This window comes from Python bivittatus, unplaced genomic scaffold (genome assembly GCF_059951505.1).
Source record: "Python bivittatus isolate LINGU-HERP-01145 unplaced genomic scaffold, Pbiv_v1 ctg000700_np1212, whole genome shotgun sequence".
Taxonomy (NCBI): Eukaryota; Metazoa; Chordata; class Lepidosauria; order Squamata; family Pythonidae; genus Python; species Python bivittatus.
In genome coordinates this window covers 102,993,186-103,018,716 of record NW_028277098.1, presented here as the reverse complement: position 1 = coordinate 103,018,716, position 25,531 = coordinate 102,993,186, and the positions used below count along the sequence as shown (strand labels likewise).

The following is a 25,531-nucleotide window of genomic DNA, read 5'->3' as shown; positions in this document are numbered from 1 at the left end:
GGAGATCCCTGGCACACTGAACCAGCGTTGAACAGGAGGCAGACCGAGTTGGTGGGTTCTTCACTGGGATGCTGCTTCTCCCCAGGACACAGATGTCATCTTTTTCCTTCTCAGATTGCTGAAACCTACGCTTTTCTCCCAAGAGAAGCCGTGACCAGGTTCCTGATGAGCTGCACGGAGTGCCAGAAAAGGATGCATTTTAACTCCAATGGCGTGGAGCCTAAAGGTAAAGATTGCAGATGAAGCTCCTCTGGGGTTTCAGGCCTTGCACGACGGCCATTGTTACACTGTCAGATCCTTGAGCGTGGAATAGTCACCTTAAGCAGTACCCGTGAGAAAGTGCAACAGTGTCAGAACAATGACGTCCTCAAGCAACTTGCATCAGGGAATGGGACGGAAGTCTGTAAGTCATGGTGTTTGCACGAGGATGTCATCACACATGTGTCCTTATTTGCTCCTGTGGACACTTGCATGCACTCCTTAATGCTCACTGTGTACTTCTGGGCTTGCATCTTCCTTCCTTCCTTCCTGCCTGCCTGCCTGCCTGCCTGCCTGCCTCCTCTCTTTCACTCTCAGAACTTCCTTCCTTCCTTCCTTCCTTCCTTCCTTCCTTCCTTCCTTCCTTCCTTCCTTCCTTCCTTCCTTCCCCCCTCCCCTCCCCTCCCCTTCTTCTTTATCCATCCATCCATCCATCCATCCATCCATCCATCCATCCATCCATCCATCCATCCATCTATCTATCTATCTATCTATCTATCTATCTATCTATCTATCTATCTATCTATCTATCTATCTATCTATCTATCTATCTCTCTATCTCTCTATCTCTCTATCTCTCTATCTATCTCTCTACCTACCTACCTACCTACCTACCTACCTACCTACCTACCTACCTACCTATTTTATTTTATTTATATATCAAATTTGTCACCACCCATCTCATTAGAAAATGACTCTGGGCGGTTTACAGAAAAAATAAATATTAATTAAAAATACAATATTTATCCTAAATAAATAGTAAGTATCTTCCAAGATAATTGATGGTAGCTAGAAATTATTAGGCTCTGTCTGTCTGTCTGTCTGTCTGTCTGTCTGTCTGTCTGTCTATCTATCTATCTATCTATCTATCTATCTATCTATCTATCTATCTATCTATCTATCTATCTCACAGCAACCTGTCAAGGGAGATGGATGGAAGTGATTCTCTTTCAGTTGATGAGCTGCCTCGCCTTTGCATTGCTAAAGATCTCCTAGGCTCGTCCTGCTTGTTCATAGTGATCTTACAGCCCTCTACTCAAGAGCAGGATAGCCGCTAGAATTCCATAGAAGGAGAGAAAAATGCAAAAGGTGACATTCAGCCCAGAACTGAGCAACTGGTGAATCTTAGTTCTGTCATAAAAGGCCCAAACGTTTAGGGGCGCTGAGAATAGGTGCGTGAAATTATGTGGGCTGGAATCTCAAGGAGCAGAGAGGCAGCCAAGGAACGTTTCCAGGAGGGTGGAAGTTGGGAAGAGACACTGTAAGGCAGGGTTCCTCAACCTTAGCAACTTTAAGATGGGTGGACTTCAGCTCCCAGAATTCCCCAGCCAGCCATGCTGGCTGGGGAATTCTGGGAGCTGAAGTCCACCCATCTTAAAGTTGCTAAGGTTGAGGAACCCTGCTGTAAGGAATGCTTTGGACTAGCTGTTCTTTAACAAGCACAGCAAGAATGCAAAACCCACAGATAAGGATCAAAAAAACCCACCTTTGTAGGGGAAATGGTGCAGGATTCCCTTGGGTTGCAGAATTTATACTGGGTTGCAGAATGATGTCTCCTTTGGTGCAACTTTTGGGTGGCCAGGGCACACATTTTTAAGCGAGAGCACACGCAAGACCACTTTGTCATGTAGCCGTTTATCCACCGAGGTCTGCCCGAGGCATTCCGTGTAAGCGGGCGTGAGAAATCTGGAGAGTTCCAGCACCCATTTTTCTTTTCTTTTTTAGTTTTATTTCCATTTCTAATTTTCACGAGCCTACCAGAGTGGGCAGCTATAGCCAATTTAAATAAGTAAATCAATCAATCAATCGAAGTTTTAAAAAAAAAATTAAAAACCCAGAAATCAGTTTGTGTGCTAACTGATGGAGCTAAAGTCTCGGTTGAGTTAGTTTCGTAGATGTGTTGCTAGGATGCTGCTAGAAACAAGTGAATAGAGGGTATCAATGCTTTGGAGAAACAGCATAGATGGCAAGGCAGTCTCCTGGCATAACTCCCACAACTGCCCGGGCTGACAAGGAAGGCTGTGGGGCTCCCTCCCACCTGGAGAGCATCAGGGTTGGGGGACACTTTTGTCAGGACAGGTGAAAGGACCTTCCACCGGGGCGTAGGTACATCAGGATGATCATGGCTAGTGTAAGCCTTGGTTTGTTCTTTTGTGCCCATCATGGTGGCCTACCCCAGCCTATTAGCTTATTGTGTGCTCATCCAGGAAGAAGCCAGGCTGAGCATCTTGTGTGGCTTCAGTCACAATGTTGCTCAGACTTCAGTTTTCCTAATGGGCCCCTGTGAGAAAGGGCAGGGGGAGGTCAGTGACCCCTGGGGCGGCTGCTGGCAAATTCCCGGCACCCTTTTCCCGTCCCTCCCTGGTTACAAATGGGGGGAATCGGTTAGTGCAGGAATTACATTTTATTCCAAGTCTGGCACAGTTTCTCCAGCCTTTGAAGGCAAGAACTTCAGAAAAGGAAGGTTTTAGAACGTGTGCAGAGCGCCTGACTGCCCAAATGGATGCGGACGATCCGCCGTTATTTCCGAATCTGCGCAGGGCTAATCTGCAGGAGGAGCATGGCCCTCTTCCTTTAGCCCTGAACGGCCCTTCTGTCCTCGCTCGGCTTCCTTCGGTGGCAGGGAGGGCCTGGCCGTGGAGGGTTTGACAGGAGGGGGAAGGATGCCCGGGGGCTTCCTTTCTCTCCCGGGTACAAGAAGGACCTGGACAACAGGCTCTTTCACGGAGGAGGCCCGAGAGCAAACCAAGTAGGCATTTTAAAAGAATCCTCCCCGTGCAACTTGGCCAGACGAATGACCCTTGAGATCCCGAAGCCTGCTGCTTTCCGGCATGAAGGCGCTCTGACCCCCTCTGAAGGAGAGATGGGTTAGGTTAGGCTGAAACGTGGGTGCCAGCAAGGTGTAGCAGTGCTGGCTCAGAACCAGAGGAACGTGCATTAAATCCTCCTCATCCATGGACCCTCAGCGGGTGAGTGCAGATCAGACTGTCTCCTGACTCAGCCTTTTGCCCAAGACGGTTGGTTAAGCAAGTGCCGGGTGCAGCCTGGAAGAACATAAGATGAAGGTCGGTCAAGTTTAAACGGCCGGGGCCAGAAAAGCTGCCTTTTAGGAGATTGAAGGAACTTGCTACAGCTAGTCCTCAGTTAATGACGGTAATTGGGACCAGGAACTCTGTCGCTAAGCAGCATGGTTGTAAAGTGCAATGTCAAGGGACTGCACCGACTTATGATGGCAGTTACGGCACTTCCGTTGCCATCGCTGAGCAAATCCCTCACAGTTGTTAGGCATGATGTCACATGATCACCATTTGTGACCTCCTGACGGCTTCCCCATTGACTTTGCTTGTGGGAAGCCAGCAGAGAAGGGGGCAAATGGCGATCATGTGACCCCAGGACGCTGCGACCGTCATAATTGCAAGCTGGTTGCCAAGCGCCCATATCACGATCATGTGATTGTGGGGATGCTGCGATGGCCGCAACTTCGAGGACCGGCCATGAGTTTCCTTGTTTAGCACTGTCGTAACTTCAAACTGTTGCTGAACAAATGGTCATTAACTGAGGACTACTGTACCTATAATTGTTTGGCTGAAACCAATCGAGGAAAAGTAAAGGCCGCCCCTATTTTCAAAAAGGGGAAAAAGGACCCAGGGGGCTACAGATCAGTCAGTCTCACATCAATACCTGGGAAGTGGTAGAAAAGATCATAAAGTTATTGATATGTAAGCAGCTTGAAAACAATGTGGCAATTTCCAGAAATTAAAATCAGCATGGATTTCTCAAGAATAAGTCTTGCTGGATTAATCTTACCTCATTTTTGGTCAGGTAGTTTCCTTAGTAAATTGTGGGAATGGTGTAGAGGTAATATATCTTGATTTCAGTGCAGTGCAGTGCATTTAACGAAGGGCCTCATGACGTTCAGATTAGCAAGCTAGTTAAGTGTGGGGCGATCATGTGCCAATTAAGTGGATACGCTCAAAAATCCTAATGTTTCCATTCAAATGAAGTTATTGGCTAGGGTGCCACAAGACACAGTCCTGGGCTCCATATTTTCTAATGATTTGAGTGAGGAGTTGAAGGAAATTTCGTAGATCTGCGAAAAACTAGACCATGGAAATTATAACTAGTCTAAGCTGGTCCCCTGCGGTCTCATTCAGCGCTGTTTCCGTGTTGAGGGGGATCCTTCTAATGCCGGCTAGCTGTCTTTGCTGCTGTTAAGCAGCTGGGGTGGGGAATCCATTCAAGGCTTTATGGGGCTCCCAGAGAGGAGGGCTGTGTCAGTCCATGGGAGCACGTTCTCTGACCAGCCGTTTTTATTAGAAGGCGTACGTTTTGTGAGCTGCAGGTCGCTCCATCAGAGGCACGGGGATGCCTTCTAATGAAATGTGTTGGTCGGAAAAGGGGCTACCGGTCTCCTCCTGATTTAGTGGCCCTGTGTCGCTCTGGGGCTCCTGGCTGTGGCCCCTGGTTTAAGGGTTACGGTGGCGAGGCTTGAAGGAGGCTCTTGGTGCTCACTCGGGTCCCTGGAATCAGAGGAGAAGACTTGTGCCTCTGAAAGGGGCGGGCTTCTGCATCTTCTGGGGGCTCAGATCCAGGTGCCCTGTTGAATCTTCGCACTGCAGTCTCCCCACATCGCATCGAAACCATCTTCCCTTCCCCGTGTTTGGTTCTCTTAGCATAAGCTGTGTATGTGTTGTTTATGTCTTTCATTGCGGGGGGGGGCTTCTTTTATTTATTTAAAATATTAATAAGCTGTCTTTCTGGACCAGTCCTCTCAAGGCAGTGTCTAAAATATGAATGTTGCTGTACAATTACAATATGGCACTATGTTAAAAAAAAGAAAGATGTAATAAACAAAAGGAAACCACAACTGAGTCTAAGTCTTCAAGAGGAAGAGGGTTTTTTTTCTGTTTTGGTTGTTTTGCAGTATGTCCTGTTAAAACCCATCTGAAGGAGATAATGCTGGGTTCACGCCACACTTTTAACTTGGTCACGGGGTGGTCCCCTTTTCTGAGTTTGTGTCATTCATAAGCAACGGATCAAGTTGAGCTTGTAGGTGTGGCCAGTAGGTTTTCAAACTGGCCCGGTTGGATGTGCCGCGTGAACCCAGCCAGCGTGCTTTGTTCTGAAGGTTGTCTGCTCTGCCCAGGAAGATGGTGTAAGCAGAAACCTTTGAGGAGGAAGTACAGTTTATGGGTGGAATATGGGCTTGCAGGTCAGAGATGCCCGTTGTTAAAAGAAAGCTGGGGTTGCAGGTGAGGGGAAGAGCTCCCCAGCCACCCCAGAGAACCGTCCCCAGTCAATCCTAGATGGACAGTGGCTGCAGATCAGACGTACCACATGTGGGCTTTTCTAAGAGCTTTAAGCAGGACAGTAACGAGGGGCAGCCATATTTGCTCTTCACAAGAAACCTCTGTTTACTCCAGGAGGTTTTCCTTCAGCCCGGTACCGACACTAGCAGCGATCCGGGTTGGAGAAGAAGAAATAGTGGTATGTGCTCATAGACAGGCAGAGAAGGGATGAGAATCCAGAATGGTGGCCCCTCTCGTTGGATCTCCTCTGGGGCATGGGGAGTGATGCTAAAGTTGCTCAGTCTTCCAGGCCTTTAAAAGAGAGCATTTTCCCTTCTTTGCTTCTAGAAAACGAGCCTCCTTCCTCGCTCGTCTCGGGCATCATTGATTACAACATGCCTCTGACCTCCACCTACTTGAAGCAGATGAAGCTGCGGGTCCTGAACTCCCAGGAACAGGTGAGCGGCTTTTCCTTGCCTGGTGAAGAGATCTTTGGAATGCGAAAGCTTGCGCGCGGTTCTGTGGGTCTTCGTCTGCAAACTCCTTGCCTTAATAGGCTTTTTCTTGCTATCCGTCCAACCTGTCTTATTCCAACACGCGCATGTAAAAACACACGGCGAGGCTTCAGCTGCACCAGTTTTAGGATTAAGCCCAGGAAGTTCATGATTTTCCACTAGGCTGGATCTAAGAAATAAGTAAAACGGTGAAAGAGCTAGGAGGAGTTGAGCTGCTAAACCCAGACGTAAACTAGAGTGGAAGATGTTATTATAAGTAAATTGGGTTTTATCTGTGCTATGTCCTGAAGAACTTTGGTCAGCAGGAAGACAACCAGTTGTGGTTTGTTTGTTTGGAAATATGGGAAAAGCAGGGAGCCGAACCCCTGTTTCTGCAAAAGGTGCCCCCCAGGCTGTTTGAAATTATGCTGGGACAGAGAAGAAAGCGAAAATAAATCTGCTAATGTTCATATCCACAAAGCTGGAAAATGATTTTAGAAAGCCCGTGGATGCAGAAGTGGCTGGTGGAAGACAGAGCAGCACGGGCTTTGGTTGTCGCGTTGCACGGGCAAAGTCACACCTCTCATAGGGATCAAAAATCTAAGCGCTATGCTTGTGACTATTTTCACCCGTCTTTGGGCTCGGCTCTCGGAACTGAACCGCAGTTCCCCCTGAACTCAGACCTCCCTTAAAGGGCTTGTGTGTACTTGAAAGTGAGAAAGTGGAAGTGTAGGTTCCGGTCAGCGAGAGAACACATTTAGCTGCCGTTTGGGGAATGAGGAAGGGCAGAATTAGAGCTTTCGCTTTGTCGAGCCAAATTCAAGGCAGTTCGAGCCTTTCTGCGTGGTGCAACTCATGGGGGGAGATTCTGTGGCAGGGGAAGGAGGTGAGGCCTCTTGAATTTTCGTGTCGTCTCTGAATCCAGCCTCCATCCAACAGCTTTTCTCCCCGAGGAAAGGGAACAGGTACGCTTGCCTGTTGCAGGAGAAAAAACCTTGCAGACAACGTTGAGGCTCTGACAGAGAGAAAAGTAGACCGTGCTGTATGTGTGAAAGAAAGAGGACAAGTCGTAATCCGTTGTGCCTGGAAGTGGCACTCTTCACGAGCGCTGTGGGCAAGAGAAGTCAGGCGCGTCTTGACGTCATTATGCAAACGAGAGGAGATAGCTAACTTCTGCCAGTTGCATCATGCATTAGAAGCAGATTACTTAATTTGTGTAATCCGTGGGATGATGTCACAACCCACACGGCTTTGTTGGCGTTCATACCTGTGCTTATGCGCTCCACTGATTTGCAAGATTAGGCATCGTGGTCCTATCCCTTTGGAGAATAGCAAATTCGAGAAGATTGTAGCAGGTTTGCCCTCATTTGGTTGGTTGGTGAAATTTTGTTTTTTTCGTTTGACAGGCCTGATCAAGGTAGATCAAGGGCTGTAAAATGGATTTTTTAAAAAAATAAGTTGGCTTGATGATTGTAAACAGGAATGTTGGCGTGCTTCCCTTCTGGGTTTCTGAGGGACAGGGCTTGTGGTTGTAGGAAAGGAGGAGGAGAAGGCTCTCTCTGTGTTGAATAAGCCAAGCCAAGCTTAGAGGACATTATCTTTAGGATGAAGGGAGCCGAAAGTGTCAGGGGACAAGTCCCCCAGATCACTTTGGTTTGCTGTTCAGCCAGATGTTTGTTATGCAGTAGTCAAGTTAGGCCACCAAGTGCTAACTTTTTCCAGTGATGACTCTGCCTGAGTCCCTGCTGTGTCTGGACCAGTGTTTCTCAACCTTAGCAACTTTCAGAGATGTGGACTTCAGCCCGGTACCGATGTGAAGGTACCGAGGTTGAAGTCCACATCTCTGAAAATTGCTAAGGTTGAGAAACACTGATCTAGAAGCTTTTGAAACACCCTTCTTCAAGGTGGCGTCTTCCAGGTGGGAGGGAATGGACTACAACTCCCAGTTTTCTCAGCAGAAAACTGGGGAAAGCTGGGTGATGCCCACTGACACCTGGTGCCTTGCTGTGTTTGGCACTCTTATATTAGGATCAAGTCTTGCATCCAGATGCTGGGGAAAAGTCAGGAGAAATTCCATTAATTAAACTGAGAAAAAGCCACGCTCATATGTATCGTCCTATCTATTGGCGTCCCAACCATCCTGTCCCCTGAGCTCAGTCTGGATGTGCTCATGTTAAACTTTTTAAGACAGTGGTCAGCTTAAAAATCTAACCAGTTCACTTCCCCAAAAAGCAATGCTTAGTTAAACTATGAAGTTCTTGCTGCTCTCTGAATTTGGGTCTTTGCTTGTGGACGTTTCATTACCCAACTAGGTAACATCGTCAGTGCGCTGGTTACACCAGCATTTTTCAAACTTGGCAACTTGAAGATGGGTGGATGTCAGCTCCCAGAATTCCCTAGCCGGCATTCACCATGAACTCTGGGAGTTAAAGTCAACCCATCTTCAAGTTGCCAAGTTTGGAAAACGCTGGGTTACGCTATCTGTGGGTGGGTTTTTTTGGTGGCTTAGAAGGTGGTACCGACCTAGCCTATTTGGTGAGTTTATGGTTCAGTGTATTGTGGACACCCAGGAAATGAGTGATCTGGTTTAATGGGTTATGTGAACACAGTCACTTTGTATTAGGTTGGAATACAGTATTTGAAATAGCCTCCGTACAATAATTATGAAAGATCTCTCTCGCCTCCCACAATGGCTTTTGTATAATGTTTTAATTGATGGTTTTATTGTACACCGCCCAGAGTCATTTTGCGTGAGATGGATGGCCATATAAGATAGATAGATAGATAGATAGATAGATAGATAGATAGATAGATAGATAGATAGATAGATAGATAGATAGATGATGGATGGATGGATGGATGGAGCTTGTTTGCTTGTCTGTGTATTCATCAAACTTCTACCCCGCCACAATCAAAGTGACTCTTGGTGTCTTACAGAATATGTAAAGCAAGAATTAAAACATCCTTGTAACAATAACCACATAAGAGATCAACCCCAAAATATAAACAATGGCATATAAAGACAAAAGAAAAACACGAAAGCGACAAGAAAACAAGATGGCATCAAGTAGCTATCGTGAGATGCAGCTCTTCCAAGCTACATATGACATGTGGGCCGTCCTCCCATCTCCAGGAATGTTGAATGTTAGTCTTCCAAGTGGGCCTGATGGAATCATGCATCTAGGCCATGATAGTTAGAACGTGGCCTTGGAGGGCTCTTAGGAGCACCCTTTCCAGGCCCAGCACCCTTTCCCTGGGCAGGAAGTCCGATGTTGGAGCTTCCCCAATGGATGGATGGCCAGCCACTGCTTAGAAACCTTCAGTCAGCAATGAGTTCTTCTGGAACTGCTTTTACCATTAAGAAGTTTCAACTGAATTACTTTCATGGAAAATAGACTTCCGTCTTTGGGGGGTGGCAATCAGTGGGGAAGGGTTGTTGTGATCAGATTCTCATTATGGGTTTCCCAGAAATAGTCAGTTGACCCCTCTCAAACCAAGATACTGGACTTGAGAGATGTTTCCTTGGCTTCTGTGGGACTCTTTGGATCGGTTCACATAACACACTAGACTCAGCTCAAAGAGGAAAATAGGATTGGGTGATCTATGGTTTGTGTTTTTGCTCGTTTATGTGATTTATCCCTGCTTCAATCCAGAGGGACTGTAGGCAGTTTACAGATGAATAAAAAAAATCATGAAACAACAGTAATGAATACTATTAAATGACAATAAACAGTCATGACACATTAATACCTTAACTACTATAGACACCCATCGCTCCACAACTGGAGACCCTCTGGGAGAATAACTGGTTTTTACTAGCTCCTGGAAGGCCATAAGGGTCAGGGCCATCTCGCCTTGGAAGGCAAGGTGTTTTGGAGAAGGGGAGCCCCCAAAGAGAAGGCCGCTGACAGATAAAGGTAGTTACCAGCACCTTGAACTGGAAACACCAGTAACTGGTACAGCTCCTACTGCAATGGTATAATAATGTGGCAATATCATGATTGCCTAGTGAGCAAACAGGCCGCTGCATCCTGGACCAACTGATGTTTCTGGGTGATCTTCAAGGGCAGCCCCATGTAGAATGAATTATAGTAATCTAACCAAGTGATACAGAACCATAAGTGACTGTCCTCAGAGCATTCTGTCCCTGATAAGGCTACAATTAGTGCATCACCTGAAGCTGGGCAAAGGCTCTCTTGGTTACAGCTTTCACCTATTCCTTGGACAGGAGCCGAGAGTCCAGGAGGACCCTCCAGGTTGTAACCCTGCTATGTCTGAGGAGCACACTCCCCTTGAGAGTCCAAGTTAGTACAATCCTGGAATCAGTAAGCTTCTGAATTAACAGCCCCTTCATCTTACTTGGATTGAGTCTGAGCCTGTTCCTCTTTGTCCAGGCTCTCACAGCCTCTGGACATCAGGTCAAGATTTCCACCACATCCCTCATTGGGCCTGAATGAAATGTACAGCTGAGTGTCATCAGCGTATTGATATCTCACTGTGAACTGATGGATGGAACTAAAGATTTCTTGTAGATCCGAAATAGGTAAGAGAAAGACCAAGCTTTGAGGCACCTCATAAGGTACCTGTAGGTGTGAGCTTTTGCCCACTACCACCACTGACTGGACCTGCCCGATCATGTAGGAGCAGAACCAGCACAAAACAATGGTTCCATTGCAGTGGTCCAGCAGGTGCTGCAGTTAACAGTATCAACGGCTGCTGAGATATCTAAGAGGAGAAGGCTGGTTGTACTTCTTTCCTCCAAGTCCTACTGTAGATCAGCCATGAGAGTAATCAGTATGGTTTTCGTTCCATGCTCGGGGCTGCAGCTAGACTGCCGTAGGCCTAGTTAACCCATATATTCCAGGACCCTGTGTAATTACAGCTCACTATTTTCTGCCTGTCAGCCCTTTGCGGTAGGTCAAGTCAAGAAATAGACACCTCAAAGATTCCAAGTATGCTACTTTAATGTTGTAGGGTATAATAACAAAATATTGAAAACCTGTTTCTGTCCCATCTTATACTAAATACAATCAAGGCAGAGTTGTTTTGAGTTTCGTTCTCATGCTTCCTTCAGTCTCTGAGCCTCATAATTTTTTGTCCAAGTTCTTCCTCAACAGTTTACTCAAACTTTCCCCAAGGTCAGCTCTAAATTCTTTTATACAGCCCCCAAAAAAGGGATTACATGAGGGTTGTCCACTTCCACTGGATCCAGGATGAGCTTCAGGAGAAGTTGGGGGACAGGGTCCTAGAACCTCCCCTTCCCTCAGAGAAGGGAATTAACTAGTGTCTGTATCCAACTCCCAGCCTGCTCCCTTGCTCCTTTAACCAACCTGATGGGACAGAGTGGTTAGCTCATAAGTGGTGAAGCTAAGATAACAGAGAACTCTTCCACTTCCTTGAGTTCCACAGGCTCAAAAACATCTCCTGTAACATCATGTTGCCTCAGTTATCCCCACAGATTCTGTTGATCCAGCTTCTGCCTCAGAGTGAATAGAAGTGATTTGATCCACAAAATGCTCAGGCAGAGAATCACTGATTTGTTCTTCTGGCCCATCTTTCCCTAATAGAACCAGTTCACTTGTGATTCAGTGTGTTGTGTATTGTGGAATACTGTGTTAGGATAGTGCAGGAATATCAAGTTTTAGTACACTCTATTAGTTTGAACATAGGAAGTAATGTGAACATAATAACTTTATCTTGATTTCAGTAGATTACGTGAACCCAGCCTTATATTCCTCTAATCGAACATGAGATGACATTGATTGCGGTTATAGATGACCTTTGGTGGGATGGTGCCCTCCTTAATCTCTCAACAGCCTTCAGTACCATTGACCTCGGTGTTCTTCTGAACCAGCCTCAAGGGTTAGAAGTAGGAGGTATGGTGTTGCACGGTTCTCCTTCTTCCTCTGGAGCCAGTTCCAGTCAGTGTTAGAGTTTGTAATGGGAGAGATCTAGTCCTGGATCCCTCTTTGCAGGGGCCCTCGGGGCCCTATACCTCCTCTGCTCCTATCTGACATCTACATGAAGCTGCAAAGTGGAGTCATCCATTGGCATGGGACCAGGCATCCTCAGTAGGCTGAGGATGCCCAACTATACATCTCTGCCCTGGGCTGACCAAGTGATGCCAAGTGGGCAGGGCATCCTGTAATGGTTTGGGGATCTGGAGTATGTTTGTGGCTTAGCTTCAGTTGTGTTGCGCTGCGTTGTGGTTTTTTGTTACTGTTTATTTTGTTTTATGGGTTTAACTGTATGTTAGTCTCCCAGGATTGCTATTCGCAAGTTGGGCAGCCATATAAATTGTTTAAATAAATTAATACATTAAAAGAATGACAAAACAAAACAACACAGTCCAAGACAGCAAAAAAAAAGCAATAACAGTGGGACATTACAAAAATTATAGTTATAAAAATATAATTATGAACATATAATATATAATTATATTCCCCAGTTAACCTTTCATAATCCTGTGAATTGATAAATAGATTTGATGCATTAACTGATTCTCTCTTCACAATGGATTTAAATGTCTGTTTTGCTTAATAAATTTAAAAAAGCTTGTTTTTCTATTTTTATTTATGTGTGTGCTTGACTTATTATTCACTGGAGTGTACTCACAGCAAAACAAAAACAAATTTTTAGCACACACTCAAACACTCCATTTGGGATTTTTTTTTTTAAGGAATCTTTTTGCATTTTTAAATTTTCCTTGTCTTTGCTGCATAACTGCAAATTATTCTTGTCGAGTTGTTTATTTTATCTATTTATTTCAAGTACAAATGCCACCTACCATATCATGTAATTTGAGGGAGGACAAACATGAAAATATACTCTCTATATAATATGACATAACATAAGGCATAAAATAATAGAACATGAACCTATACGAAGCAGTAGAATGCCTTGTGTATTTTACATATTTTCTCTAAATCTGTTACAGAAGTGTTCTGTTCTTGTATCCTTCATGAAGGAATAGGGCTTTTTTGAAGCTCATTTTGTCTCCCTTGCTCCCTTACTTTGCATAAAATCCTATTTTTGAATTTTCCCAGTACATAGGAATGTTGGTATTTTTGTTCTTGAGAAAGGCACGTAGCACCTCGTAACTAGATCCTAACTTATAATAAACAGCTGCTTGGGCCACACAATTAAAATGTACCTTCCACTTTGCTGGAATTGATTATTCAGATTAAATGACTACGGTCCCAAGGACTGTGGTTCCAATAAATGTAACATTTTTCTCATGTTGCCTGCTGTTTTACCCATATTCACAATGGCATTAGAGAAAAAAAGACTCATTTTTGGAATCTTTCACGAAACTGTCCTTCTACCCTAATGCTGCAAAGTTGTCCGAGGAGTGGAGTCTTCTCCTAACATAAAACCACAAAGTTCAGTCATGGTAATGTGATGGGAGGAACAGCAGTGACAGAAAAAGTCTAACGTCCTTACTGTTATGTCCAGAGGTGTTGACACAGGTGTATGTTCTGGTCCCAAAAAGTCAAGACTGCAATTGTGCCATCATAGCCCCCATCTTTATTTTTTGGGACCAGACCCTGCCAACACTGCTGGTTATGTCCAAAGATTTCTTCAGAACCATCTCCTTTCGCCATTTGCAATCATTCCCACGGTGACCTTCCGATGCTTTCAAACACCAAGTAGAAATTCATATTCTGGTATATCCTTCTTAGCACTGCCCAGAGTTGTTGGATGGAGTTGGTGCAGAAATTGTCTTAAAAAGAATAAACGCATCTGTACCTGTGGCTCCAACAAGCGGACTTTGCAACCTGTCAGCCTTGTGAGATAGTCCAGTCAAGAAACACACCCTAAAATGCGAGCTCTGACTTTACTGTAAGTTGACATTAGCTGAATCTTGCAAGTCTGAAAGGACATCTCTCCCCCCTCACCTTTGCAGCCCAAGAAACTAGGCAGGGTCCCTTCTGAGACGTTTGCCAGGCGCCCATTCCTGCTGCAGGGTCAGTGGCCTCTTGTCTGATCACTGCCCTATCTCCCAGGGTCATTTCCACATTTATTTATTTATTAAATCAATTTATATAGCCGCCCATCTCATCACAGGTGACTCTGGGCGGCGTACAACAAAGCTAAAAACAGTAAAATATATTAAAAATATATAAGTCACCCACTGGGAGAGATGGGTGGCATAAAATTTTAATTAATTAATAGAAAAGAAAGAAAGAAAGAAAGAAAGAAAGAAAGAAAGAAAGAAAGAAAGAAAGAAAGAAAGAAAGAAAGAAAGAAAGAAAGAAAGACAAAATAAAACAGAGAATAAAAGGAAGTTAAAAATAAGGGAGCCATACCATTACATCACCCCACACCTCTTCCACATAACTGAGATTACACAGAGTGCTGAAGTTTGACTTTTCTGCATGGCATGGAGGTGTGCAAAATCCATTTTTAATTATATCCATTCTTCAAAATTCAGAGTTCCCTCAAATCTGGATCGCTGAGCCAGAGGTGGGAATTGCAAATATTTGAATGCCACAAAAGGAAGCAGAAAATCTGAACAGGCGAGCAGGAGGAGCGTAGGCAGTTGGGACACAGGATGAGGGCACGCGAGATCTGTCCCTTCGCCCTTGAGCACCAGAAAGGGTCGTCTTCGCACGGACTCCGTACTGGAGATGAGGTGATACCTCCTCATCTGCTTGGCTAGGGGAAGAAAAACGTTAGCTGGATCAACTGTGATAAATCCGTGGACCTCAGAAGGTACACAAGTGTGCAGAAAAACACACTTGTGGCTTTCCAGAGCTACCTGGCCAGCTGCTGTTGGGTCAGATGCTAGAGTAGATCTAACCATGCTGTTTGATCTGGCATGGCGGCTCTTATCTTCTCTGTTTTCTGCAATTGCACTGTAAGAAAGAGTAAAATAGGTTTATTTCTTCTCCCTCCCGCTGCCTCCCATATGGGGTTAGTAACTGCCAGTTATAACAAGGATGCAAAAAAGGACAGATAATAATTCCAGTTCAGAACTGTTGCTGGTGGGAATCAGTCAGTAGAAAAGTGATGTAGAGGACATGCTTTGAGTAGTTCAGACTTCAGCTGCTTCCATCAAAAAGGATGTCCGTAGAGTTGGCAAAAGCCTTGGAGAGAGGCTGGTGCTACTTGAATCAGACTGCTCTTCTCTAACCTGCTTTGATTGAGACGGAGTTTGATTATGACTCCCGTAATTCCTACCCAGTACAACCTTTGGTCATGATAACTGGGAGTTCTGGAGCAGAAGCCAAGGGCATTCTGCACAGCGCCAGGTTATGAAGGGCTTGACCGCATCAGTGAGGGAACCACCTGCCGTACAGAGGTGGGTCCACCCACAGGCTTTACCTGGATACAGAATTGATCCGTTTGGGAGATTCGTACCAAACATCCATTCCGCCCTAAACTAGCCGAGGGAGCTGGGTTTGCACAACACAGTGAGTGTCAAAACATCTAAATATATTATGGAAATGCAGGCTCCGAATCGTAAGTTGGCCTGGTTAAGTCGGTCATGTGAATCCCTGCAAAGAACAGCACCGAGGCAGTTATTGAGACCAGAGCTGCAACTTATTAGGGATTTAGCCGGAAAGGAAGCCCTCCCCAGCGGGAAACCGAGGTTTGCTTTTCACCCAGGAAGCAAGGAATGAATGCATTGCAAGGCAGAGCATCTTCCTTCCCTCGAGGAACTCTATTTCCGCGGGCCTGTCGGTTCTGCCCCTGTGACCTCCCCAGCTTCAGACCTTCCTCTCGGGCACGTCTCATCACCGCCCCCTTTGCCGCTTCCTCCTTCAGGTGCCCTCGCCCGCTTGTGGACTTGCATCTTCCGAGCTCTGCCCTCCATCCGGTGCTCCCTTGCCCCGCTGGCTGAAGATTATGGCTGTTGCAGACCTTCATGGGGTGTGTGTGTGTGTGTGGCTTAAAGCGGTGTGATGCAGCATGTATTTAGCGCATTAATCTCACGCTTCCGGGAGGAAGAACAGAATGCCGGGGGCAGGAGCAAGCCTCGGGCTGGGAAGGCTTGGTGCCCGAGTTAGGGCGAGATATCTGGGCCCAGACAGGGATTCCCCCCTAGGTAGCCAGTTTGGGTGCTGTTTCCTAGTTCCACGTGGCCTTGATGATCAAGAGTGTTGGCTCTTCTTGGGGATGTTTTCGGCAGCGCATTCGCTCTTGGCTTGAGATACGCAGTTATGGTCTAATAGATCTGGAGAGAGAGAGAGACAAAGCCCAGTGGCTTTGAAAGTCCTTTATTAAAGCATACTATAAAACCGTGTTTCTCTATCTCGGCAACTTTAAGATGTGTGGACTTCAACTCCCAGAATTCCCCAGCCAGCCAGTTGAAGTCCACACATCTTAAAGTTGCCGAGACAGAGAAACACCGCTCTAAAACATGGCGAACAGACTCAGAGCCCCAACTTTTCCCATACAATCTGTTCACCATATTTCGGAGTATTCTTTAACGAGGACTATTATCCAAAACACGCCAGAAATAAAACATGTGAAAATAACAAAGCAAATGCTTGGTTTTCTTGGTGGCAATGTCTGTGTTGTTGTTGTTGTTGTTTAGTCGTTAAGTCGTGTCCGACTCTTCGTGACCCCATGAACCAACTGTGATTCTTCCATGATCACCATTCACTAGAATATAACATGCAACTATTACAAACTGGAGATCCTTACATTCATTGTTGTGGTTCAGTCATTAAGTCGTGTCCGACTCTTCGTGACCCCATGACCCATATTGCGCCAGGCCTTCCTGTCCTTCACTGCCTCCCTGAGTTTGCTCAGTTTCATGCTCATTGCTTCAGTGATGCTATCTAACCATCTCATCCTCTGCCGTCCTCTTCTCCTTTTGCCTTCAATCTTTCCCAGCATCAGGGTCTTCTCCAAAGAGATCTCTCTTCGCATTAGGTGACCAAAGTATCTGAGCTTGAGCTTCATTATCAGTCCTTCCAATGAGCAGTCAGGGTTGATTTCCTCTAAGATTGACTGGTTTGACCTCCTAGCAGTCCAAGGGACTCTTAAGAGTCTTCTCCAGCACCACAGTTCAAAGGCATCAATTCTTCGGCGCTCAGCCTTCTTTATGGTCCAGCTCTCACAGCCATACATTACTACTGGAAAAACCATAGCTTTGACTATGCGGATCTTTGTCGGCAAGGTGACGTCTCTGCTTTTTAATATGCTATCTAGGCTTGCCATAGCTTTCCTCCCAAGGAGCAAGCGTCTTTTAATTTCATGGCTGCAGTCTCCGTCTGTGGCAATGTCTGTAGTTGCCTTAATACCTTGTGTTTAAAGGGGAGGGGGGGAACCCAACGACAAGGTTCAAAGTTTGGCTGGGAGTGAAAGTGTCTGAGACGCTTTTTGGACGGTCAGCCTCCAAAGCACAGAAGGGAGAGTGCCGTGCAATGAAAGGTTGGGCCGTTCGAAGACGCGGGCTGATGTGGTGATTGATGCAAAGCCGCGGGAAAACAGCCCTTTGATCTGAGCGCACCCGTCCTTCTCCAGGGAGGCCTTGCTCAGAAGACACGACTTCCCTGTCTGTGGCTCTTCTTCTTCCACCCGTGACTCTTCCTTCTTGAACCCTCGCCGGATACCTCCTTGCTGCAAAGAGACTTCCCGATTGTGCTCTGTGGGCTGTTCCCCACTCTTGTAGGTCGATTTTCTGCCCCTCCTGTTTAGCCTGGGTCAAGCCCCCAACACGGTTCATTTGAAGAGGGGAAAAAAATGCCGCCTAGATATCCTTTGATCCCTAAATCCGTGGCAGGGGCTGATTCTTCTACTCGAATTTGCAGTCTACGAAAATAGACAGCGGTTCTTCAAGCGTTAGAGGGCTCTTTCCTGAATATTGTGCCGTGCTTCCCAGTTTCCCCTGAAGCAGGGGGGAAAAAAACAAGAGAGTCTCTTGAGCAGTGTTTCTCAACCTCGGCCGCTTTAAGCTGTGTGGACTTCAGCTCCCAGAATTCCCCAGCCAGCTTGCTGGCTGGGGAATTCTGGGAGTTGAAGTCCACACAGCTTAAAGCGGCCAAGGTTGAGAAACACTGCTCTAGAGGGTTTAATTTCTTCTGGCTCACGCAACCCACTCAATGTGCAGGGGCCTTTGTGGTGTGTTTAATCTACAATTTCAACCCAAGCAAAACTTAAACAGAAATACAGCAGGCAGCACAGTGGTCACCCACCTCCTGCGTCCCCCACTACAGGATGCCGAGGTTCCTCGTAGCCCTGTTAAGTCACACCTTTCAATTTCTGTCTCCGTCCAAACTCTCCTGTCCTCCCAGGCCCCGTACCCCTGCAGAGCACAGTCCCGTCCCCCAGCCACGCGTCCAAATGGCTCCTTGTGGGAAACAAATACTTCCTAACCCAAGTTCCCCGCAGGCTGGCCGTGCCCGATTCCTAACTGGCCATCCCCTTAACGAAGAACGGGCACCCAGCAGCCATGAAAATCAGCTCCTTCCCGGGTGAATTCTAGAGAGCAACTGCTCTGGAAAGGGCGATAAATGGAGGGGTCAGTTGCACAAGGAAACCAAAAAGACATTTAGATTTTTATTTATCTTTCTCGGCTAGTCAACGGGAAAGAGCTTAACTCACCTCCCCTGTCAGCCTGGCTGAAGTCTCCGTGTTCCCAGGCAGAGGAGGATCTTTTCTCACACCTGTTACCTGATCTTTTTAAACAGCCAGTTCTGGGGCTGAACCTGAGACTTTCCTGCACTCGGAGCAGATGTGCTGCCCTATTAAGTGACAGTCCCCTTGCTTGGGGCTCTAAATTATTCCTATCCTGAGCACCTCCGCTAAGTAAGGCGGCGGCATTTGTAGAGAGTTGCTGTCTCCGCTAAGGAATATCCTTATTTTCCATTGCAGCTGGTCTTCCTTCCCAAAATGGGCTGGCTTTAATAGCCGGCCCTTAGCACTCAGCTTTCTCGGATAGACGGGCTTGGTGCGGATATGCTGAAAGTAAAAGAAGCAACCTGGAGCACTAACACATCCGCGTTAACCTTTGCTTTCAGGTTCAGGTAAAGAGGTGTACGTTTCCCTTTTCCCCAAGGTTGGCTGCGCTGACTTGAGGCCCATGCAACTGCTTTCTCTCTCCTTCGGGCACACCCCCAAATTAGCTACTAAAACATTTATGATTTGACTTCCCCAAATCGCAACCTTCTGCTATAAAGCCATTACTTCCGAAAGGGATAGATTCAAAAGACGCAGGTCTTGGTGTAGACTACACCAGGGTTCCTCAAGCTCAGCAGCTTGAAGATGGGTGGACTTCAACTCCCAGAATTCCCCAGCCAGGGTGGACTTCAACTCCCAGAATTCCCCAGCCAGCACAGCTGGCTGGGGAATTCTGGGAATTGAAGTCCACCCATCTTCAAGCTGCTGAGCTTGAGGAACCCTGGACTACACAGTGAACTTTTCACCAGACATCCCCCTCCCTCCCTAAGAGGATAAGGGTGTCTTTCTGCATCGCCCATTTGACTACTTTAGGCTCTGCCTTCCGGAGTGTCCAAAGCCCTTCAGCGCCTGCCATCAAATAATTTCAAGGTGCAGAAGAGGGTCGCCGCCTTTTGCCACTTTCGGACCAACCCGGGGGAGGTGGCTCTTTGGCCCTGGGCGTCGGCGAGGGGAGGTGCATTTTGGAGACTTCGCCGCTGGCGCGCGGAAGGCTCGGGGTCGCTGGGCCCGGGTCCACGCCGGTCCGGAGCTTGTGCTGGACGCCGGGAGACGGCTGGTGGTGGTGGTGGGGGGGGGGTTCCCTGCCTTTCTGCGCCCCGCGCGTGGTGCGCAGGGAGGCAGAGGCAGGTGACCTCCCACCTGCGCCGGGCGCGCGAAGGGAGCGGAGAGCGGGCATCGCCGGGCGCGCCGCGCTTCGGGCGGCCGGACGGAGCGGCCGGCCGCGGGCCCCGGCCCCGGCCCGGGCTGAGCGACCGCCCGCCGCCCCAGGGCTCGAGGGGGCGCCCGGAGACGCCCGCCCCTTGGCTGGGCCGGCCCGGGCAGCGGCGGGCCCGCACGTGGAGGCGCCTTCCCCGGAACGCGCGCCGGCTTGGGGTTGGGGGGCGCGCCGGGGCGTGGGCGCCTCCCTGCCCGCCCCCTCCAGGCGCTCTTCGGAAGGCGGACGGGCCCCCCTCCCTGCCCGCTTGCCCCCGCGCTCGCCCCCCGGCTCCCCCCGCCGGCAGCACCAAGCCCGCTCCCTCCAGCCCCCGCCTGCCCGCGCGCACGCCGCGCCTCGTGCGTCTCTCCCTCCCCGCTCCCCTCCCGCTCGCGCTGCCTGCCCCCCCGCGGGGTGCGCGGAGGAGGCTGGGCCCCCTCCCTCCCTGCCTCCCTCCCTCCCTCCCTGCCTGCTCCCTGCTCGGTCCGCTCCGGCTCGCGCTCCTCGTCTCCCGGCTGGGAGGGACGCGCTGCGCAGCGCCAGCCCCGTCCTCCTCCTCCTCCTCCTCCTCCTGCGCGGGCAGCAGCTGGCTGTCAGCCTCCTCCGGAGCGCCCCCTTCTCTCCCGGGCGGGCCACGGGCGCCGCAGCGGCCCCGCAGCAGGTAGGCGAGGCGAGGCGAGGCTGGGGCACCGGCGGGGGCTGGCGCCGCGCGGGGCTGCGGGTCGCCGGGCCCGGGCGCGGGGCTGCGCGGACCGGCACCGGGCGGCGGGGTCCCCGGCTGGCCGCCCGGCCGGCCGCCGCGGCGCTTCGCCGCTCGGGCGAGGGGCGCGTCCGGCGCGCTTTTGTCTGCGGCCCTCCCGGCGCTCGGGGGACGGGGCAGGGCCGGCTGGCCAGGCGTGGCGAGCGGCGCCGGGGCGGGGGCGGGGGGCGAGGGCGGCAGGGAGGGAGGGGAGGGGGCGTTCGCTCGGAGTTGGCCAACGGGCCGCCTCGCCGGGCTCGGAACGCACGTGGGGGCGCGCAACGGTAAGCGCGCGGCGGGGCGCTCGGCTGCGCTGCGCTGCCCGGCGCCGGTGACAGGTTGCGCGGCGCCCGCGGGGCCGGGGCCGGGGGCGAGCGGCGGCGCGGCCGGGGGGGCTCGGCGGGCGGCGGGGCGGCCGCGCAACGCCCGCGGCCGGGGTACAATGGGGCGGCCGGGCCGGCGGGAGGGGCGCCCGGAGCGGGGCCGAGGTCGGGGCCGGGGCACCCCGGCAGGGCGCCCGGGGCGGCCGCCCGGCGGGGCTCCGTTGGCTCCGGGGTGGACGGAGGCGGGGCCGAAGCTCGCCGGTTTGAAAGTCCCTCGCGCGTTCGGATTCCAGGCCGCCCCGTTCCGCCTCCCCCGCCCCCTCCCGGCCGGCCGCCCCCCGCCCGGAACTGTCTCTCATTAGCGTCTCTAACGAGCTGGATGCCGGCGAAAGGTTAAGGTTGGCGCGTCCTTCTCCCGCCGCGTCCCTCTCCCCCCCGCCGGCGCTCCTTCCCTCCCCGGAAGAGCACAAAAGCAGGGAGGGAGGGAACGGGGGGGCGGGCGGGGGCGGATCAATGGGGAGCTCCAGACCCATCAGTTCGCCCCGGGAGCGGCTTCTCCTCTTCTCCGTATCGATCTTCCCTTCCCCGCCCCGGGTGCAGCAGAGGCGGCCCCCGCCAGCCCCCGCCGCCGCTCCTTTCCACCTGGAGCGGAGGGAGCGTTGGGGGGGGTCTTCCCCAGCAGGCGGGGCTGCGGCTCCTCCGGCTCTTCCTTTGGGGCGGGGGGGGGAGGGGGGGGAGGATTGGACTGCAAATAGACTGCTCCCGGGAGGTCAAGCCGGGCTTACGGGTCAATCCCTGCTTCGGGCTGCAACCTCCAGGCGTCAGACGCCTTGCAAACCCTTGATTAAGGGGAGGGGGGAGAAGAGCCAGCAGGAAGAAGCCATCTCCGGTGAGAAAGTTTTTCAGGCACTTGAGGCGGTGCTCCTGATGCTGCCTTTCCTGGTGCAGAGGCTTCCTTCCCTTTGCATTCGCGAGCCAGATGTTTACTTCCTGCGGGCCTTTTCTTCTCCCCCTGCGGGTCGGGCAAACAATGGGACTGGCGTCAGCGGTTAATAGTTTCTCAGCAGTGTCACTTCCTTGAATATTTGGCGAAACTGATGGCGGGCTGTGGGCAGGTCACAGGTTGATCCGAGGAGAGGGCTGGGACCCGTGGTGGCAAGCGGCAGAGGCTGGGCGGGCAGGGCAGGGCAGGGCTGGGCGAGTGTCAGTTCGGACCTGGCCTCTTTCATGTGCCCCTAGCTGAGCAGGAAGGCTGGTAGGTTTTTCTGCAGCCTGGGGTCCGGCACCTGGTCGCTGTCACGCTGCAAAGCGGGTATCTTGCTTCGGCGTGGAGACGGCATGAAACCGGGGCAGGGCTGGGCAACCCTTCCTTGAACTCAGTGGCGGCCGGGGCTGCGCCATGTGTGGGACCGAGCTAAGGTGTGACTGAGCCGTTCAGCAGGTGGCAGGAACCTTAGTGTGCGGGGTGAGCCGGGCCGTCCCATTATGCCAACATGGGTTGATTTGTTCGGGCACGGCAGGTTCTGTCAGCGTGTCGCTGGGTTTTGTTAATCCAGGCTGCAAGTTTAGTGTGTCAGGCAATGTGTTTAACCTAGATAATTTAATTGTAATGGCAGGGTTTGTTCCTTTATTGGATCACGGTTTCCCTATGGATCATCTTCACAACAGTCCTGCGAGGTGGACTATTCCTGCTCTGATTTTCACAGTGATTAACAGAAATCGTAGTCTAGCAATCTGCCTAGAGCAGTGATTCTCAGCCTTGGCCACTTTAAGATGTGTGGGCTTCAACTCCCAGAATTCCCCAGCCAGCAAGGTGCACGGGGAACCTTGCTGTCGGATGTTTGGCACCGCTGGACCGTCCAGCCTCCTTTTTGAGCTGGCTCTTGGTTAGCCATACTTAGCCTGGAAACGGGACCGGGTTCTGCTGTTTTGTTTCTCCTGCCTGCTCTGTAAAAGACGTCCGTTTCCTGGGGTCGAGGCGAGGTTGGATGTCCAAAGAGACAAATCCATCTTTCTTGGGTTTAATGGACTTTGGAACAGCCTGCCAGTTCCTCCCCATGAAGGCTGAGCAGTGCTTGCTGACTTGGGAAGCGCCTCTTAAAAGCTTACCTGGAAGCTAATGTCAATTGCTGGCATAACGCAGCGTCCCCTCCCACCGCGTCCCTCTTAAACAGGCCCAGAGGCAGAAATGCAGAAGCCTTTTCTGCGGAGTTTGCCTAGAGCAGTGACATAAGGAACACTCTGTCACCCTGAAATAACTGCCTCTCTCAGATCCTGGAGAGAACAAGCATTGAAAGCGACAGGCAATCCGAGAGATACCAAGGATGTTCATCTGAAGTCTGCGTTTTTGCATCTTTTTTCCCCCCTCCTCCCTGTTTTTCAGAGAACTGATCAGGCTGGGTGTCCGCCCATCAGCAGAGCGTTTTTAAGTTTTTTCCCACTCTTTTCTTCTGTTGAGACAAAACAGTAGTTCCTGGGGGATAGGTTTTTATTGAACTGACTGGGACTATGGTTTGGATGGCCATGTACAAAAATAAGTCAGGCTGTGCACTTTGAATGGATTTCTTAACTAAGTGTCCTGGAGTGATAGTGGTTGAATAACTGCCCGAAGGAATGAATCAACTATTAATAAGAAGATGATTTTTTTTTTAATATGACCTCTATCTCAGTGCAGGTGGTATTTATGATAAAGAAACGTATGGACAAAAGGCGTCATGTGTATTGTTGACAAAGTAGTTTAAAAGCCTGGTTTGAAGGCAGATGGCTGTGGCTTCTTGCCTGCCAAGAAGGCTGTTGGTTCTGAGACGTCTTGTCAGGGCCCAGAGCTGATAAAACCCTGTCTCCAACGAATGCCCTACAGTTGGTTAATCAAGTAATGCTTCCAGCTCCATTTCTTGTGTTTTCATACCCTAGCAGGTATGGTACGTGCCCGCTATGCCCCGGAGGGGTCCAGCGTCAAGCAGTCTCAATGGGCGACGGGTGCTGATTAGGCAACGGTCAGAAGGGCTTTGGCTGCTTGTGATTTGCGTGGTGCGGAAACAGGTGCCACCCGGTGTCCTTCTGTGCGATCCGTGGGCACGGCCAGTCGAATTTCGTCAAGGCCGCTCTCCTCCCTAGCATCTGCGGTGTCAAGAAGTTTTGGGTTCTCTTCTGCATTCGTAGTGACAGATAGCAGGCTGGAGCAGTGAAACCTGGGTCAGAAAGCCGGCCCCCTGTTTTCAAAGCTGGCTCCCAACGCTGTCTTTATGCTTGCTCATTTGGAAGACAGGTTGTGGCACCTTTGCATGGATTGAGTTGGCTTTCCAATATCGTCCGGGCCAAGGTTCGTTGTGGGATCCGTCCCTGCAGCAAATGTCTGCCTTCCACTCTAGTGCAGCCACCTCCTTGTTGGACCTTCCTTATTAGCAGCGCTGGCCAGGGCTGAGGGCGCAGAGAACTGCCACAGGTGAACGGCTACTCCACGTTGCCATCTCTGTCCTTGCCAGAGGCTGCACGGTCACTCTTCCCAGAGGCATGAGGTGTGAGCCCCTGGGTTCGTTTTCTTGATAACAGTTGGGACGTGCACCTCGTTGAAGGGGCCGAAATGCGTTGTAGCCACTGGGTTCTTGGTGTTCCCTGCAGACGTTTCGATACCAGGCTAGTAACAACGCTGGGCCCTGATGGTGTTATCCGGCCTGGCAGTGGGACGTCTGCAGGGAAACCAGCAGGCACAGAGAACGCCAAGAACCCAGCAGACCAACCCTGAGCTACGCCTATTCTCTGCGGTTGTGTTTTAGCGGCGCTGACGGCAGTACCCAAAACAACTGAACATCTGTCTCGTCTCTCTTCTGTCGCCACGTTTTAAAGTGCATCCCCAACTTGATCCCTGTGCCTCTGCTTAGCTGCTTTGCACGAGTCCCCTCCCCTGTCGAAAGCGGAGCCCGCTTCCTAAAAGTGTTAGGAGTGTGAACCTTTGGTGTTGGGATGTTCAATGCTAGTGCCGCCTTCGGCTGTTTTTAAGGGAGGGGATTAATGCCCCCATGTGAATCGTGAGGGATCGCAGAGAAGGCAGGAAAGGGGTAATTCATCCTTTTCCCTGCTCTGGATTTGATTTTTAAAAAGAGCCTCTGCCCTCAAGTTAAAAAGTCAAATTAAAAACGAACTGGTTTGCCGTTCGCACGCTTGGCACTGCATGCGTTGGCTCTAGTTCTCCCCTTCCCCTTGATGATGCTCGGCTACCTTAGAGCAGCAAGTCAAGGTTGCGCAAGTCAAAGAAGTGGGCATGCCTGGGATAGAAACTAAGTTGGCTTCATGTAAATGTATTTTTTGTTTTGACTTTCTAAAATGGCATTAACTTGCATTTAATATGGTTAATGTGACAATTCTCTGTGTGTTTTATCAGTCCTTCCTCTTCTGTCACCTTAGAAATGGCAAGGCAGAGGCAACGTGGGGGGGTTGGCGGGCTTGTGCATCACCACGTAATGCCCACTGGAATGTCTAGATCAGTGCTTCTCCAGCTTGGCCACTTTAAGGTGTGTGGACTTCAACTCCCAGAATTCCCCAGCCGGGGGGGCGGGCAAGGCCTGATCTTGGATCTGGCTCTGCTGGGGTCTTCCTCCCCA

General features: G+C 50.1%; 1 protein-coding gene across 3 annotated transcripts in view; it reads left to right on the top strand.

Annotated features, from left to right (window-relative positions):
- The window catches only part of NOL4L (nucleolar protein 4 like), a 115,746-nt gene that overhangs the window by 52,879 nt on the left and 37,336 nt on the right, over positions 1–25,531 (top strand). The window contains exons 3-4 of one of the 3 annotated variants that reach the window (XM_088153705.1): positions 115–226; positions 5,895–6,004. In XM_088153705.1, the coding sequence (XP_088009831.1) occupies positions 115–226; positions 5,895–6,004 (222 nt within the window). Of the gene's footprint in view, positions 1–114; positions 227–5,894; positions 6,005–20,376; positions 20,530–21,309; positions 21,329–25,531 lie in introns of those variants that run through there. The other 2 variants (XM_088153706.1, XM_088153707.1) reach the window with 2 other exon arrangements.